Consider the following 18,339-nt stretch of genomic DNA (forward strand, 5'->3'; position numbering starts at 1 on the left):
ATGTTAAAAAGACAAGCCTTAAGGCTTTGTGCCTTAACGCGTGGAGCATTCGCAATAAAGTGGATGAATTAGTCGCGCAAATAGATGTAAACAGGTATAATATGGTCGGGATTACGGAGACATGGCTGCAGGGTGACCAGGGATGAGAAATTAACATCCAGGGGTATTTAGGAAGGACAGACAAAAAGTAAAAGGCGCTGGAGTTGCATTGCTGGTGAAAGAGGAAATTAACGCAATACTGAGGAAAGATATTGGCTCTGACGATGTGGAATCTGTATGGGTAGAGCTGGGAAACACTAAGGGGCAAAAAACATTAGTGGGGGTTGTATGTAGACCCCCAAACTGTAGTGGTGACGTAGGGAATGGCATTTAAACAGGAAATTAGAGATGCATGTGATAAAGGAACGTCTGTAGTTATGGGTGACATTAATCTGCATATAGATTGGGCAAATCAAGTTAGTCACAATACCGTAGAGGAGGAATTCATGGAGTGTATAAGGGATGGTTTTCTGGACCAATATGCTGAGGAACTAACTAGAGACCAGGTCATCCTGGACTGGGTATTGTGTAATGAGAGAGGAATAATTGACAATCTAGTTGTGCGAGATCCCTTGGGGATGCGTGACCATAATATGATAGAATTCTTCAAGATCAAGATGATGAATTCTGACATAGTTGATTCTGAGACTAGGGTCCTGAATCTTAATGAAGGAAACAATGAAGGTATGAGGCGCGAGTTGGCTATGATGGATTGGGAAACCTTACTTAAAGGGATGACGGTGGATAGGCAATGGCAAACATTCCAAGAGCGCATGGATGGACTGCAATAATTGTTTATTCCTGTCTGGCGCAAAAGTAAAACTGGAAAGGTAGCCAAACCATTGCCTACAAGGGAAATTAGAGATAGCATTAGATCCAAGGAAGAGACATATAAATTCGCCAGAAAAAACAACAGACCTGAGGATTGGGAGCAGTTTAGAATTCAGCAAAGGAGGACCAAGGGATTGATTAAGAAGGGGAAAATAGAGTACGAGACTAAGCTTGCGGGGAACGTAAAAACTGACTGTAAAAGTTTCTGTAGGTATGTGAAGAGAAAAAGATTGATGAAGACAAATGTAGATCCCTTAGTCAGAAACAAGGGAATTTATTATGGGGAACAAAGAAATTGCTGACCAACTAAATGCATACTTTGGTTCTGCCTTCACAAAGGAGGACACAAATATCATACCAGAAATGTTGGGGAACGCAGGGTTCAGTGAGAGGGGAACTGAAGGAAATCAGTATGAGTAGAGAAATGGTGTTGGGGAAATTGATGGGATTGAAGGCCGATAAATTCCCAGGGCCTGATAATTTACATCCCAGAATACTTAAGTGGCCCGAGAAATAGTTGGATGCATTGGTAGTCATCTTCCAAGATTCTATGGACTCTGGAACAGTTCCTACAGATTGGAGGGTAGCTAATGTAACCCCACTATTTAAAAAGGGAGTTAGAGAGAAAACGGGGAATTTATAGACCAGTCAGCCTGACGTCGGTATTGGGGAAAATTCCAGAGTCCATTATCAAAGATTTTATAGCAGAGCACTTAGAGAACAGTGGTAGAATCGGCCAGAGTCAGCATGGATTTACGAAAGGGAAATCATGCGTGACAAATCTACTAGAATTCTTCGAGGATGTAACTAGTAGAGTTGATGAGGGGGAGCCAGTGGATGTGGTTTATTTGGACTTTCAGAAGGCTTTCGACAAAGTCCCACATAAGAGATTAGCGTGTAAAATTAGAGCGCATGAGATTGGGGGTAGTGTATTGTGATGGGTGGAAAATTGGTTGGCAGACAGGAAACAGTAGGAATAAATGTGTCTTTTTCCGAATGGCAGGCAGTAACTAGTGGGATACTGCAGGGATCGGTGCTAGGACCCCAGCTATTCACAATATATATTAATGATTTAGGTGAGGGAACTAAATGCAATATCTCCAAATTTGCAGATGACACAAAACTGGGTGGCTGGGTGAGTTGTGAGGAGGATGCAGAGAGGCTTCAGGGTGATTTGGACAAGTTGAGTGAGTGGGCAAATGCATGGCAGATGCAGTATAATGTGGACAAATGTGAGGTTATCCACTTTGGTAGCAAAAACAGGAAGGCAGATTATTATCTGATAGGCTATAAACTGAGAGAGGGGAATATGCAATGAGACCTGGGTGTTCTCGTACACCAGTCACTGAAGGTAAGCATGCAGGTGCAACAGGTGGTAAAAAAGGCAAATGGTATGTTGGCCTTCATAGCGAGAGGATTCGAGTACAGGAGCAGGGATGTCTTGCTGCAATTATACAGGGCCTTGGTGAGGCCACACCTGGAATATTGTGTGCAGTTTTGGTCTCCTTATCTGAGGAAGGATGTTCTTGCTACAGAGGGAGTGCAGCGAAGGTTTACCAGATTGATTCCTGGGATGACGAGACTGACATATGAGGAGAGATTGAGTGGGTTAGGATTATATTCACTGGAGTTCAGAAGAGTGAGGGGGGATCTCATAGAAACCTGTAAAATTCTACCAGGACTTGACAGGTAAGATGCAGGAAGGATGTTTCTGATGGTGGGGGAGTCCAGAACCAGGGGTCATAGTCGAAGGACTGAAATGAGGAGAACTTTCTTCATCCAGAGAATGGTGAGCCTGTGGAATTCACTACCACAGAAAGCAGTTGAGGTCAAAACATTGTATGTTTTCAAGAAGGAGTTAGATATGGCTCTTGGGGTGAAAGGGATCAAAGGATATGGGTGATAAGCGGGAACAGGTTACTGTGTTGGATGATCAGCCATGATTATAATGAATGGTGGAGCAGGCTCGAAGGGCTGAATGGCCATCTCCTGTTTTCTAGTTTCTATGTTAAGGCACAAGTGAATAATGCAAGGCTGGATTGCATCTACTTTAACGCAAGGAGTCTTGCAAGTAAGGCAGATGTGTTGAGGGCTTTGATTAACACATAGGAATATGATTATTGCTATCACAGACACATGGTTGAGGGACGGGTAGGACTGGCAGATCAATATTTCAGGGTATAGAATCTTCAGGTGTGATGGAAGGGGGTAAAAGAGGAGGTAGCATTGCACTATTGATCAAGGAGTCAATTACTGCAGTAAGGAGGAATGCTGTCTTAGAAGGTTCCTCAAAGAGGCCATAGAACTTAAAAACAGAAAGGGAACAATCACTGCTGGGAGTGTACTACATGCCTCCAAACAGTTCAGGGACAGTTGGAGGAGCAGATATGTAGGCAAATATCAGAGAGGTGTAAAAATAGGATAATAGGGGATTTCAACTTCCCCAATACTAACATAGTGCAAAAGGCTTAAAGGGGGCGGAATTCTTAAAGTGCAACCAGGAGAGCCAGAACGTAGAAAGTCCTACAAGAGAAGGGGCGGTACTGGACCTAATCTTGGGGAATGAAGCCAGACACGTGGTAGAACTATCAGTGGGGGAGCATTTTGTGGATAGTGACCATAGCTCTAAGATTTAAGGTAATTGTGGAAAAGGACAAAGATGGACTGGAAATAAAGGTACTGAATTGGGGGAAGGTTGATTTCAATATGGTCAGAAGAAAGTTCAGTGGGTCAGGAACAGGCTGAGACAATGGGTAGTGCCAGGAAACTGGAAATTTGTCAAAATGACTTTGGGCGTCGGAAGAGTCATGGATATAGGTAGAAAGAGACTAAATTTCTGGGGACATGGGTTCAAATCCCACCATGGCAGTAGTGAAATTTAAACTCCATTCATACATCTAGAATTTCTCGACCATACAAGGCTATGGGCCAAGTGCTGGAAAATGGGATTATATGGCTGGCGTGGACACAATGGGCCGAAATGCCTGTTTCTGTGCTCTATGACTCTATAATCTTCTTTCTATCTGGCTGTATGTATTCGGGCCTTGGTCTATAAGCCCTTCGCCTCCCTCAATGACAGGAAAGCAAGACTTCTGTTTCAAAGCCTATTTCAGGCTTTCACTGTTGTAGATTGACTTCAGAGAGAGGTCAATTGCTGATCCATGCTTCAACACTGGATGTTGCAAACTTGACCCAGCAGTGGCCCCTTTTGATCCAAATTGTATATAACGTGCACAGCACTAATTGTATTTTACAGTGGATAAGCATAACATTGCGACTTTCACCTATTTAGCCTGGAAAAGATTTTGGTTTGTTATGATTTTACTGTGAAGTTGGGTTCAGATTGAAAATAGTTACCTTTCAGACTTTTAAAACAATTAGGTGGAATATCATATGAAACCATCACCAAACTTGTGTAGTGTCATCTAACACATGAGTTTTGAAGTAGTGGGAAGGCATTGAGCTACTTCCCCAGCAATTTACACCCTGGGATTAAAACTGGCCTTCATTTCAATCAAAGTTCCCGCCTTGAATGAGAAACTTCTGCCTTTTTAAATGGGAGTTGTGAAAACATTAACCCCCTTTTTCTTAATGTCTGAATTTTATTTGTGTTTCTTTGACTCTTAAGGAGAACTTCCTTCTAGGGTGCAGTGGCAAAATTATCCTACGTTCCCAGAATCCTCCATGCTTGGTTGGAGTAAACTATTCCACCACATTGAAAACATGGCTGACGCGTAACGCATCACCTTGGAGAGATACTGTGAGGGGAAGCACCCCTTGCATGTTCTCTCTTGAGATGTTTACTCCATAACCATCGGCTTTCATTAATGAAGTTCTGAATTGCTTTAGATCAATCATCTGACACGAGCATGATTTTAAACTTCAGCAAAATGTTCTTGTATTCATTATGGATGGCTGTGTCTTTCCCATATGGGAAAGACGTCAGGAAGCTATTCTTCACACAAAGGGTTGTGAAAACCTGAAAGTCTTTCATTTCACCCCCCCCACCCCCCCCCCCCCCACCCCCACCAAAATCAAAAAGGGGTGTTGAGGCTGGGTGTCAAATGAAAATTTCAAAACTGAGTTTGATGATTTTTGTTATGTAAGTGTGGTTAGGGATACAGAACCAAGGTGGGTAGATGGAGTTGATACAGGTCAGGTATGGTCTAACTCAATGGCAGAACGAGCCTCATCCTGTTTCCATCCCCAGCTAGATATGAGGTAGGAAGTATCTGATTTGGTTTCAATTTTGTAGAGTGGCTCCTAGTTGGTTTCAGAGTTTCCCAACTCCAGGACCCAGATTACTGTTGTCTTACACGCTTGCCTGTGTCAGGTAGTTCCTGGTTACTGCCCATAACACACTCACTGATGTAGTTAGGGCTGGGAACATTCCAGTTTTTGCACATTCTTATATAAATCATTGCAGCAACATTGTCTAAATAGAATTGTCACTTTATACCATAGCAGAATGCAGGCTGAATTTACTAATTTTAAACTGATTATGACTTTGTTGCAAATTAGTTGCATTGTTCAAAAAGTTTGACAATTTTATTAAAATGCTTTGTGGAGAGGATGCAATGTGACACTGAACACAGTGACCTTCAGTACAAATTTCAGGCAGATGGGGCTGTTTCACAACTCATGTGGATAATATTGTATTTGAATGTTGCTCCTGTGTTTTGGATAAAAACAAAATGGTTTTGACAAAGCTGAGGCTGTTTTTGGCCCCAAACTATATTTTATGCTAATGATGGGACAAAAATTCACTGTCTCCCTTTTCCCTTAGTGGTAATCTGTCATGCAGTGCCGACAGCAAAGTAAAGCACAATGATACAGACCCGTGCTGGGGATCAGTTAGACACATCGATGCCTACAGGATCTTTCTGGTGAGTGAGCAAACTACGACACTGGCAGCAACTTTCAAATCAAACAAGTGATCTCGCAGATTTCATTTCATGCCTCCCATCAGATTAACTCTTTAATGACAACAGCAAAATGTATTGCCAAAGCTGAAAACATCTGGATGACGGCAGGAGGAGAGGGTAAGGTCAGAAAAACATCTGACAGGAGAGGGGTGGGGCAGGATTAACAGTCAGTGGGAAGGGCATCAGTGAAATATGGGGATTGAGGGGGAAAAGGGGGATTGTGAGGATTTACTAGAACATCACAAACATTCAATGTGAGGGGAAAAGTACTATTTCAGTGGGACGGAGCTGGGAGTAAACTGACTGGGAATTTGAGGGAGGAATTAAAGGAAAAAACTGAAATGCGAGTGGAACAGAGAATGTGAGGGTAAAAACAAAGTGAGAGACTTGGGAAATGGAAGTGTAATGTGAAAATTGGCAATTTGATGAAAGGGAATGTAAACAAAGTATAGGGATTGTGAGGGAAAAGTAAGGAATGCACAAAAATAGGGAATTTGAGGGGGGTAATAGGGAATGTAATTCAGAAAAATAATGAGAGTCAAAAATGGAATGAGCTAAAAAAGCTGTGAATTAAGGGGGAAACTGCTGGAAGATGGGTAATATGGAAATAGAGAATCTGAACAAAAAAATGAAAGATTGGGAAACCAAGAGGGTGAAAAATAGGGAATCTCGGAAAAATCACAGTGAAGGATAAGCAGGAAACATGAGGGAAAATGCAGCAAATCTGAGCCAAAGATGAAGAGAATGGTGGAGAAAGCAGGTGAGTGAGGATTTTCTTTATTTGGTCTCAGGATGTGAGTGTCACTGGGAATGAACCCATTTAATGCCCGTTCTAAGCTGCCCTGAGAAGTTGGCCATGGACCGTCTCCCAGAACCAACACAATCCTTGTGCTGATCGTGCTCCCAGGATGGTGTTAGGGATTGAATTCCAGGATATTAAGACAGCACTAATGTAGGAATGACCATATCTGTTCCAGACAGGATAGTGTGTGATTTGAAGGGCAATGTGGAATTGATGGCGTTCCCATGAGATTGTGCTCTTATCCGTTGGATGGGAGAGGCTGTGGGAAGTGGATAGAGACGAAACCAGGTTTAGTTTCAGCTTTGATTATTGCTTCTACCTATTAGCACTGGGAAGAGGGAAGACTAGTTGTGTTTTTCCAGCGTTTTCTGCATTTTTCACAGCCTGGCTGAAGTTTAACTCCTGATTTCCCTGTGTATCTGGAGATTTGGATCATGAGTGTTGGAGCCAGAGGAGTCATTCACCCCTGGATCCTGTTCCACTATTGTATCAGATCATGGCTGATTGGTACCTCAAGTCTGTTTACCCACCTTTATTCCATATGCCTTGATACCCTTACTAATAAAAATCTTCTGATCTGATCCAAGTCTTCAGTATTTCAATTGACTCTGCTTCCACAGCCTGAGTTACAGATTTCCACTAGCCTTTGTGTGGGCAAAGTCCTTCTTGAGATCACTCCTAAACTGTTAGTCTCTAATTTCAAAATGATGCTCCACCAGAGGGAGTAGTTTTACTGAATCTTCCCTGTTGAGTCCCTTTATCATTTTACATTACCCCTCAAATATCTAAAGCCAAGAGAATACAAGTTTTTGAAACCTGTCGTCGTAATTTAACCCTTTAAGCTGTGGTATTCTTTGGCCAATTTGCATTGCATTGCCTCTAAGGCCAGTAGACCTTTCCCAATGTTCTGTGCCCAAGCCTTGACGCGGTACATTCGATGGGGTCTGACCAAGGCTCTGGCTAACTGAAGCATCACTTACTCACTTTTTTGTATTCCATCACTGAGACAAAGGCTGACATTTGGTAAACCTTTTTGTACCAGTCCACTGGTCTTTAGTGATTTGTGCACATGAATACTCAAATCCCTTTGCTTCTCTACAGCTCCTAGTCTCATAATTAAGAAAATATTCCCTCCTGTCTTTCCCAGATCCAAACAATCCTCATGTTAAAGAGTTAATCAGATGGCCCTGATGTCTACTATGTTGTACTGTCTGCGTTTGGTTGAAATTGTAGCCTTTGGTTACTAAACAGGGAAGTATGATTCATTTATGAAGTAGTGAACACTAAAGCTTGACATTGAGGCTGACATTACAGCAATGCTCAGTTTCACCATGAAGGTTATGCTTATCATGAGGGGCTGTATCTAAAGACCTGCCATTGCATACTGGCTCCTGAGTTTCAGGGAACTGTAACCACAGTTCCTGAGGCAAGGACATTAGCTAGTCCAACAAAATGAAAACAACTGAGTAAATGTTAACTTTTTAACAGGGGTTTATTTCAAATTAGGAAACTTAGCTGGTGTTGAATGTTACAGAATCAAAAACAAATTTATAGTTAAAGGTTTCACTTGGTTGTACAGCAGCTATATGCAAAAGCAAAATTATTGCTAAGGTGACAAAGTAAGGGAGTTTTAGCAGTTTCATTAGCCCAATGGAACCACAGCTTCTTGAGAAAGGAAACCAGTTAACTTGCAGGAATGACTGGGCTGAGGTTCCTTTCTCTGGAAAAGAGAAGGCTCCGACCCTAGTAGAGGTCTTCAAGATTATGACGTGATTTAATTGTGTATGTGCAGAGATCGTCCCACTAGTGGGGGAGGCCAAAACTAGGGGCTATCAATAGAAGAGGGTCATTAATAAATACAATGAGGAATTCAGGAGGAGCATTTTTAGTCAGATTGTGGAGAGAATGTGAAACACAATACCACATCAAGTATTTGGAGTGAATACTTTAGATACGTTGAAGAGGAAGCTAGATGCATACTCGAGAGAAGGGAATAGAGGGTATATAGTTAGGGTTTGAAGAAGTGGGTGGGAAGAGGCTTGTATGGATCATGAACACCAGCATAGACCTGTTGGGTTGACAGGCCTGTTTCTGGGCTGTAAATTTCTATGAAATTAGCATCATAGAATGATGCCGCACAGAAGGAGGCCATTTGGCCTCTTGCTTGACCAGCCTTATTGAATTTTGTGAGGTTAACAGAAAAGACAATACTAATGCAGTAGCTGTAATTAATCTATTTTCAAAAGGCGTTTGATAAGGTGCCCCATAATAGACTAATGAATAAGGTTAGGGAATGCAGAGTCGAGGGACAAATGGCAGCATGGATTGCTGGTTGGCTTCAAGACCGGAAGTGGGAGTAAAGGGTAGTTATTCAGAGTGGCTAGAAAGTGGGATTAGACTAGGTGGCATTTTTTTTGGCTGGTGCAGACACGCTGGGCCCTGTGGCCTCTTTCTGTGCTGTGAACTTTCTATGATTCTAAATTCCCCCCTGCCGTGGTGGGATTTGAACTAATGTCTCCAAATTATTAGTCCAGGCCTGTGGATTACTAGTGCAGTAATATAAGCACTACCCTACTGTTTATGTAGTGCCTTGAACAAAGTAAAACGTGTCGAGGGGCTTCACAGGAATGTTAAACAAAATTAGGTACTGAGCCTCACCGAGATGTTAGGGCAGATATCCAAAGGCTTGATCAGAGGTAGGTTTTAAGGAGTCTTTTAAAGAGAGAGAGAGGTGTAGGGAGGGAATTCCAGAATTTAAGACTTTGGTAGTTGGTGGTATGGCAGCCAGTGGTGGAGCACTTAAAACAGCTGACTGTACTCAGCCTTCCATTGTACACACCTTTGTCACATGATGGAACATCAAGAGGACTTGCTGTATAAATTGTACTGAGGGCTGCATCTGTTCATGTTTCAAAAGTAAATGGAAGTACTTCATCTTGTGGTTTTACTAATACATCCCCTCCAGCCAGTTTTTTAAAAGCTGCTTAAAAGAATGGTCGTTCAAGAATAAATTCTGTGATCTGTACAAATGGAATTTTAAACATTACATAATATATGGACATTTATGTTTAATAGGAAGTGCTACTGCAGCTGTCTCTGAGGTAGTTACAGTAACTTATTTATCTTTAGCCACACACATTGAAATGGAGTTGGGAGTGTTCGTGAAATTAAACTGGAAAAGGTTTGTGTTATCAGCTGTCTGTTGCAATGTTAATGGTGTCGTTTGGATTTTGAACAAACTACTTTGATTATCTTGTCTCTATCTTAGGAATGTGAGTAGGCCATTCAGCACCTTAAGCCTGCTCTCCCATTCAGTTGGATCATGGCTGATCTCTACATTACGCATTTTCCTACCATTGCTCCATATCCCTTGATACCCTTACCAAACAAAAATCTATCTTGCTCCCAGCATCTACAGCCTTTTTGGGGGCAATGGAACAGGAGCAAGCTCCAAATTTCTATTACCTCGTGTGAAGAAATGTTTCCTGATTTTTCTTCTAGGTGCCGTTGCTTGAATTCTAAGATTATGTCCCCTTGTTCTTGTTTCCTGCACCAGAGAAAATACTTTATCTACCCAATTAAATTCTTCTAACATTTTAACACCTTGATTAGCTCAGTCCTCAATTCTCTATACCCAAAGGAATACAAGCCAAGTTTATGTAGCCTGTCCTCATAATTTACTCCTCTAAGCCCCAGTCTCATTCAGGTGACTGTGCATTGTACCCTCTCCAAAACCAAGAAATAAGTACAGTACTCTAGATGGAGTCAGACCAAGACTGTAAACACCTGAAGCATAACTTCCTTCCCTTTATATTCCAGACCCCTTGAGATAAAGACCATAATTCAATTAGCCTTTTTAATTGCTTTTTTTAAACCTATCCTCTAGCTTTAGTGATCGTTCTCCTTTTTCTGCTCCTTCACAGTTCCTGGTTTCTCATCATTTGGAAAATACTCCCATCTTTCTTGGGTCTTAAAAAGGTTTGGCCACTGACAATCTATGACCCATTGCAACTTAGTGCTCCCATTGTTACTTACTGAGCCAAGATTTCCCCATGTTTCAGACACAGGCTCAGTTCAGTTCTGAAGGGGGGGTCACTGACCCGAAACGTTAACTCTGCTTCTCTTTTCACAGATGCTGCCAGACCTGCTGAGTGGTTCCAGCATTTCTTGTTTTTATTTCAGATTTCCAGCATCCGCAGTATTTTGCTTTTATAAAAACAAGAAATGCTGCAAATACTCAGGTCTGGCAGGATCTGTGGAGAGAGAAGCAGAGTTAACATTTCAGGTCAGTGACCCCCCCCTTCAGAACTGAACTGAGAGCCTGTGTCTGAAACATGGGGAAATCTTGGCTCAGTCTATTGGCTGCTGCTGAATACAAGAAAGTCAATTGAGAACAAAAGGCAATTGTAAAATCGTCTGGTACTTTGAAAGTCTAATGTAGTAATGGTGGAGATTCTGTGGTGTGAGCAACAAGCTTATTCACAGTGTGCAAATATAGTGACATTTGGTTGCTGCTCCTGTTTTTGAAGTGCCAGTTAACAGGCTGTCTATTTTGATGGCCAAGCTCTTGTGGCTTTATATATTACCTAATATTTTTGTATTGAGAAGGTCAAGGTAGCTTTTTATATTTTAAAGAGATATGGGGGGTGAAATTGGACTTGGGTGGTGGCGCAAAGAGGTGGGATTGCTTTTGCTACCCTTATACAACACGCAGAATAATCTGTTGGCTACTGGAACTGAATATCAAATGTAGTCTATAACAGCAACCAATGTCATACTGCCCACTTTGTTTTCACACCTGCATACGGTTTCACCCCCATGTCTTCAAAATCTTTCATGTGGATGAATGTTTAGTGCGCACTCTAAATTGTCCTGAACTGCATGTTTTCATCACAAGATGGAATTTGATCGCATGCCGATTAAGTTGAGGAAAGTGATTCAGTCCATCTTAATTCATCATTCCAAAACTTACTCCCTCTTTCTATTTGCTGCATCTAATTGATTCTTAAGTGATTTAAATTTTCACCTCCCCTATTCTGCCCAGACGTCCTTTCCAAGTGCTGACATTCTCTGTGATGAAGGAAGTCTTGGTGCGTCTGATAATTATGGTCTGCTTGTTTGAACCCATGTCGCTTTGTCCTTGGCTTAGGTTAGAATATTGCTAATTAACTTGGATTTAGTCTGGTTTTCACTTTAGGTAACAATTTTTTTCCTTAGTTGTTCTTCATCTCTTGCTTGAGAAGCCTTTCAATGAGCAGCTTCCACTCTATGGATTTATGGAATATGACTCAGCAAAACATCAACCAAAACCTCAGAATCCAAAGTAATAAAATCTTTGAGTTTAACTGATTTCAGTCACTAGAACAGGTTCTGCGATTTGCTGCTCCAAAACCACATGCAGCTCATTAAGGACTCATGTGGCTTCTGACTTTGATCGATCCCTTCTTGATAATTAAATGGCTGCTTTGTTTTTTAAACTTTTATGAACATTATACTTGAGAAAGTAACATTCAATTAGCTTTTTTGTAAATACCCTTAAAATGTTAAAATGTCTCTTTTTTTTATTATTGGCATTTGAGTAACAGCATTGTGGCTTTAAAGAGATGGCGGTTTGACTAAATTTTTTTAAATGCCTCTTATTAAAGTTGTTGATCACTGCACTAGATACTGGGGGCTATAATTATTGTGATTAAGATTTGTAATTTTTAGAAAATGGTATTGCTGTTTTAATCATCATGGATCAGTCCTACAATATTTGAAAGTGGAGGAAAGGTTCTCTAATTTTTCATGGACGAAGGAACCCCCTGCATTCAGTTTGCATATTTCCAGTGAAATGCCCTGCATAGGGGTTACTGCATGAAACTGGAAGGAGCAAAGACCACAACTGGCTTTAAGTGTAGATGTAGAAGTACACTCTGTAGTATGCATTAGGATTATAAGTTACTGTTGGTACGGGACAATATAAATCTAACATAAGAACATGGTGCAGGAGTAGGCCATTCAGCCCTTCAAAACTGCTCTGCCATTCAATAATTTCTTGGCTGATCTACCTCAGCTGCATCTTCATGCACTGCTCCCGTATCCACTGATTCCCTTAATTACCTTAATATCTAAAAATCTACCAATCTCCTAAGATGGCCCAGAAAACTCAATCTTGTAGCTAAGCTTTTGGCCCAAGCTTCTAAAATCTCCTTCTGTAACATAACTTCCATTTGTAAAGGAAGATTTTGCTACACCGAGGCAGGAAGAGTACAATGTTAATTCAATCCCACTTCTCCACAGGTCACAACATATTCGTACGTTTTTCCACTTACCGAAACAAGTCAATTAGATACTCTACTTGTCCCCAGAATAAAGCACCTAACCAGATTTCTTTAAGAAATTACAAAATTATCCATTTATTTAATAAGTCTCAACCAATAATGAAGTAAATATATACGTGAAGTGAAATATTAAACCCCCTTATTTTTATCCTAGCCCTCACATACACCCTCGCATACATAAATGGTTAACTGGGAGAAAATAGGATTTTTGTTTACAGCTGTTACAAGGAAATAGAAGTAATAAAAAAAACTTAAACTGCAGAGAAGATATAGAAGGAAGTCCTTTTGTTTTAACAAGGTGTCCCAAAGTCGAATAGGTGGCTGCTGCTAGGAATCTTTCCAGGCGAGATTGAAGAACAGTCTGTTGGGTAGGCATTGAAAGAAATTCAACTACAGAAGACTTCACAAGTCTCTTCCATCAGGTGTGCAGCAACAAAGGTTTCAGTTCTCACATTTGATGCAAAGTTCCTTTTAAAGATGCAAGGTTTCTCCAAACATTCAGGATTTCTTCAAAATACAGGAGGTAACAGTACAACGTCATACAGCCTTTTGCTTTTGAAGAGCAGGGATTCTTCAAAGAGAGGTAACAGTTGTCTGGATTTGCTTCTGATCTCCTGGTAGGTCTGTAGGCGAAGTCCAACTGCCTCTTTTAGTCCAAAAACCAGCTGGCTTCTAACAGTTCAAAATGAAACCAACTTTTTTCCAGGCAAGTCCTATGATGATAAATCCTGTCTTGTCATAACACAACCCCCCCACCCCCCCAGCTACATTTGCTTGAAATCATGTCTTCCAGTTAAAACATGTCAGCTGTTTCTTGACCGACCTTTTAAAAAAAAAACACCCACAAAATTCAGCAATCTCAGATGATTCAATGTCCATGACATCCTTTTCAGTTTTTAAAATATAGATTCTCAAGTTTTAACCAAAAATGAAAACCTTTGTGACAATTTGCATTGAAACAGTGCCTTGCACAACCTCAGGACGTCCCAAAGCCCTTTGAACATGGGAACAGACTTAGGCCATTTAGCCCCTCACTTCTGTTCTGCCATTCAATGAGATCATTGCTGATATGTGATCTAACTCCAGAAACCTGCCTTGTCCTATAGCAAATCTATCAATCTCAGATTCAAAATACAAGAAGACAGGAGTAGACAATATGGCCCATCGAGCCTGCTCCGCCATTCAAACGATCACTGCTGATCTTGAGATTTAGCTCCACTTTCCTGCTTGCTCGCCATTCTCCTTGATTCCGAGAGAGACCAAAAAACTGTCCATCCCAGCCTTAAATGTATTCAACAATGGAGCATTAACAACCCCTTGGGTGGATAATCCCAAAGATTCACAACCCTTTGAGTGAAGTAATTTCTCTTCATCTCTGTCCTAAATGATTGGCCTCTTATCCTGAGTCTGTGTCGCTGTGTTTTAGGTACCCTGACCAGTGGAAATAATCTGAGTGTCTATCCTATCCAGCCCCTGTAGAATCTTATACGTTTTAATGAGATCACCTCTCTCCTCTAAACTCCAGAAAATATAGTCTGCAATCATAGGGCAACCCCCTCATCCCAGGGACCAATCTAGTGAACCTGCGCTGCACTGCCTCCAATGCAAGTATATCCTCTTTTAAATGTGGAGACCAAAACTGCACAGTATTCCAGATGTGGTTTCACCAAAACCCTATACAATTGTAGCAGTACATCTTTCTTCCTGTACTTCGATGCCCATGCAATAATGACCAACATGCCATTTGCATTCCTAATTGCTTGTTGTATCTGTAAGTTATCTTTCTAGTTCCTTGTACAAGCACAGCCAAGTCTCTTCGAACATCGACACAAGTTGCACACCTTTTTAAAAAAATATTCTGCTTTTCTGTTCTTGGAGGACCAAACTGCATAACTTTACGCTTCCCCACATTATACTCCATCTGCTATTTGTTGCCCACTCACTTAACCTGTCTATATTTCTTTGCAGCCTCTGAGTCCTCTCCACAGCTCACCTTTCCACCTACCTTTGTATCATCAGCAAATTTAGATACATTACTCTGTCCCGTCATCTAAGACATTAATATAGACTATAAATAGCTGAGGCCCCAGCGCTGATCCTTGCGGCCCTCCACTGTTTACTGCCTGCCAACCTGAAAATGCCAAGTTTATACCAACTTGTTGCTTCCTGTCTGTTAACCAATCATCTATCCATGCTAATATATTACCCCCAGCTACATGAGCCCTTATCTCGCCAATTAACCTTTTCGTGTGGCACCTTATCGAATGCCTTTTGGAAATCCAGGTATACTACATCTATAGGTTCCCCTTTATCTACCCTACTAGTTACATCTTCAAAAAACTCTAATTTGTCAAACAGGATTGCCTTTTAGTAAAACCATGTTGACTTGTTCTATTCATACTGTGCTTTTCTAAGTGCACTGTTAAGATTTCCTTAATAGATTCCAGCATTTTCCCAATGACTGATATGAGGTTAACAGGCCTGAAGTTCCCTGTTTTCTCTCTCCCTCCTTTCTTGAAAAGCGGTTTAACATTTGCCAACTTCCAATATGATGGGACTGTTCCCAAATCTAAGGAATTTTGGAAAAGCATTTCACAACATCCATTATCTCTTTTAGAACCCTAGGGTGTCGGCCGTCAGGTCCAGGAGATTTGTCAGATTTTAGTCCAAGTTTCTCCATACTTTTTCTCTGCTTATATTAATTTCCTCACTGCCTATTTCTGGTATGGCACTCGTGTCTTCTACTGTGAAGACAGACACAGAATATTTGTTCAATGCCTTTGCCATTTCCTCATTCCCCATGATTTTTCCTGTCTGTTTCCAAGGGACCAATATTTACTTCAACTACACTCTTTTATATACTTTTAAAAGCTCTTACAATTTGTTTTTGTTATTGGCTACTTTACTCTCATTCTATTTTTTCCATTTTTAGCAACTTTTTGGTGGTCCTTTGGTTTCTAAAACTCTCCCAATCCTCAGAACACCCTCCCCCCCCCCCCCCCCACCCCACTTCTCCTGCCACCCCCCTCTTCTGCCTGCCTGCATGGGAACCCACACTTACCCCTCACCATGACCTTCCGGACCGGCCCCACTGATCCTGCCTTGCCTACCTATGTTCTGGGGTTCAAGTGCTGGGCCTTTGTACAGTTTGTGGCTCCCACTCCCATTGGAGATATCGCTGAGCTGCTGGCCCTCTGGCTGGCAGTTATTGGAGGCGGGGTCCCCATCTTTAAATGGACAGGGATGCCGGCTCCTGAAACTTTGATTTAAAATGACCAGAGGATTGCTCCAGGGGTTGGGGGGCAGGGAGTGTATGAAAAGGCAGAGGCAGAGCTCCCCTGTCTTTTCGGCCTGACGCTGGGACCCCCACCTCCAGCACAAAATCCAGCCCCTAGTTTTGTGGTTGGTAATTGAAGATGTCTGCTTGCAGATTTTTCCCCTCCATACAAAGGAAAGGTTGCACAGGTTCCTTCCAAAGGAGCTTTAATGGGCAGATGTCCTTCTCTGGTGCCATTTTGTTCAGCAGTAGTTTGCATTCAGGCAGGGATGGGACACCTATGGTCACATTTGACTCTGTGCCTTGGCAATCTGCTTGCAAAGCCCAGGCAGCTCATTCACTCTTAATATTTAGAATATTAAGATTGGAAAATGGCTGTTCTTGCAATTTTGTCTCATTGGAGGCACCTGAATGAGACTTCGATCCGTTGGTATCAGCAAATTATAATACAAAGTTTAAAGTTGGCTTTGAGACTCCACTCTGGGATTCTCTGTGGACAAGGATGATGAAGCTGTGGGTAATCTACAGTAGGATATCCCTTCCTGAAGGATGGTGAGGAATGTACCTTCTTGGAACTTATATTCTTAAACTGAAGTATTTTTACTCCCAAATTACAATTTGCATTCTGTGCTGTGAGATGAGATGCATAGAATGAGTTAGGATGGTAGGAACTGAGTTCAATAGTTTATGCAGATGTTGGTCATTCAATGTAGATGATGGCTTTCAAGTGCTGTAGGCAGACATACTAAGGAGGTAGTTTGTGACTCGTGTTCTGTGCCTTGCGAGGCTTCTTCATTTATTTCAATGCCCAATAAAAAGTACAGTCATTCTTGAATTTCCTAACGATTTTTGTACCTTTTTTGGAAAGTATTTCATCATTCAAGCATTCATTCTTGTTACTCCATGCTTCAGTGACCTCCATCTGTTAAAAGACAGCCATTCCCTGAGACAACATTAGATTTCAGCTGGAGCAACTGGGGAAAAGGTATCCTTGCTTTGTGAAGAAGTATCAAAGGAATGGAAAACCACAGGCATAGTTATTTTTAATGTCTGCCCGTGAGTCCGTTCTGTTGCAAGTATAGTTTAAGAAATGACTATCTACTAAGTGCAACTAATTTGCATTCACTACTAGAAAGAAACTTCTTTCTCAACAGTGCCAATGAATTCGCCTGTCTTCCCTTTAATTTAATGTGTGAAGCACTGAAATGAAGAGCACTAAAGAATCCTGACCGACCAGTTGCAGGTCTGCCATTTTTATGAAGAATTAATTATTTCTCTCTCTCTGCTTTATTCAGACTGAGAGGCACGTGGAGTATGTCCATTCAATTTTTGCTGAAAAGCCAGAGTTTCAAATATTCCTGAAGAAAAAGGGAAAAGTGTACCCACGTGCACATAATCTTTTGTCAGGCATCTTATCGAAAGCTTTTTGAAATTTTGGTAATACTCTCTTCAATGGTTCCATCTTATCTACCCTACATAATTCCATCCTCAAAAACTCTAACAGATTTGTCAAACACTATTTCCCTTTTTATAAAACCATGCTGATTCTGCCTAATCATAATGATTTTCAAAGTGTCCTGTTACCACTTCCTTAATGATGGATTCCAGTAATTTCCTAACATCAGGCTAACTGGCCTGCAGTACACGCTTTTTTTCTCTCTCCCTCCTTGAATAGTGTTATATTTGCTAACTTCCAATCCATTGGGGCTATTCCAGAGTCCAGGGATCAAAACCAATGCATCCACTATCCCTGCAGCCGCCTCTTTTAGAGCCCTAGGATAAAGGCCACCAGGCCTGAGGGATATGCTGGCTTTTAGTTAATTTCTCCAGTTCTTTTTCTTTACTAATATTAATTACTTTGAGTTTCTAATTCACATTAGCCGCTCCACTATTTCTGGTATGTTTTTTTGTTTTCTACTGTGAAGATAGACACAAAATATTTGTTTAATATCTCTGCCATTTCTTTATTTCCCATTCAGCCTTTGAGGTTTGTTTTCTTGTAGAAGCTCTTAAATTTTTTTATATTTGCTAGGCACATTCTATTTTCTACCTTTATAAATTATTTGGTCATCCTTCACTGGTTTTTAAAAAATCTTCCAATCCTCAGGCTTGCTACTACTCTTGGCAATAGTATAAGTCTCT

The 18,339-nt window shown here is 41.2% G+C and overlaps 1 protein-coding gene across 1 annotated transcript in view; it reads left to right on the forward strand.

Moving 5' to 3' along the window:
• tmem104 (transmembrane protein 104) overlaps window positions 1-18,339 on the forward strand; it is a 246,945-nt gene that overhangs the window by 102,532 nt on the left and 126,074 nt on the right. The window contains exon 7 of the mRNA XM_068057817.1: window positions 5,657-5,756. Within this exon, the coding sequence (XP_067913918.1) occupies window positions 5,657-5,756 (100 nt within the window). The remainder of the gene's footprint in view (window positions 1-5,656; window positions 5,757-18,339) is intronic.

This window comes from Heterodontus francisci, chromosome 26, assembly GCF_036365525.1.
Source record: "Heterodontus francisci isolate sHetFra1 chromosome 26, sHetFra1.hap1, whole genome shotgun sequence".
Classification (NCBI taxonomy): Eukaryota; Metazoa; Chordata; class Chondrichthyes; order Heterodontiformes; family Heterodontidae; genus Heterodontus; species Heterodontus francisci.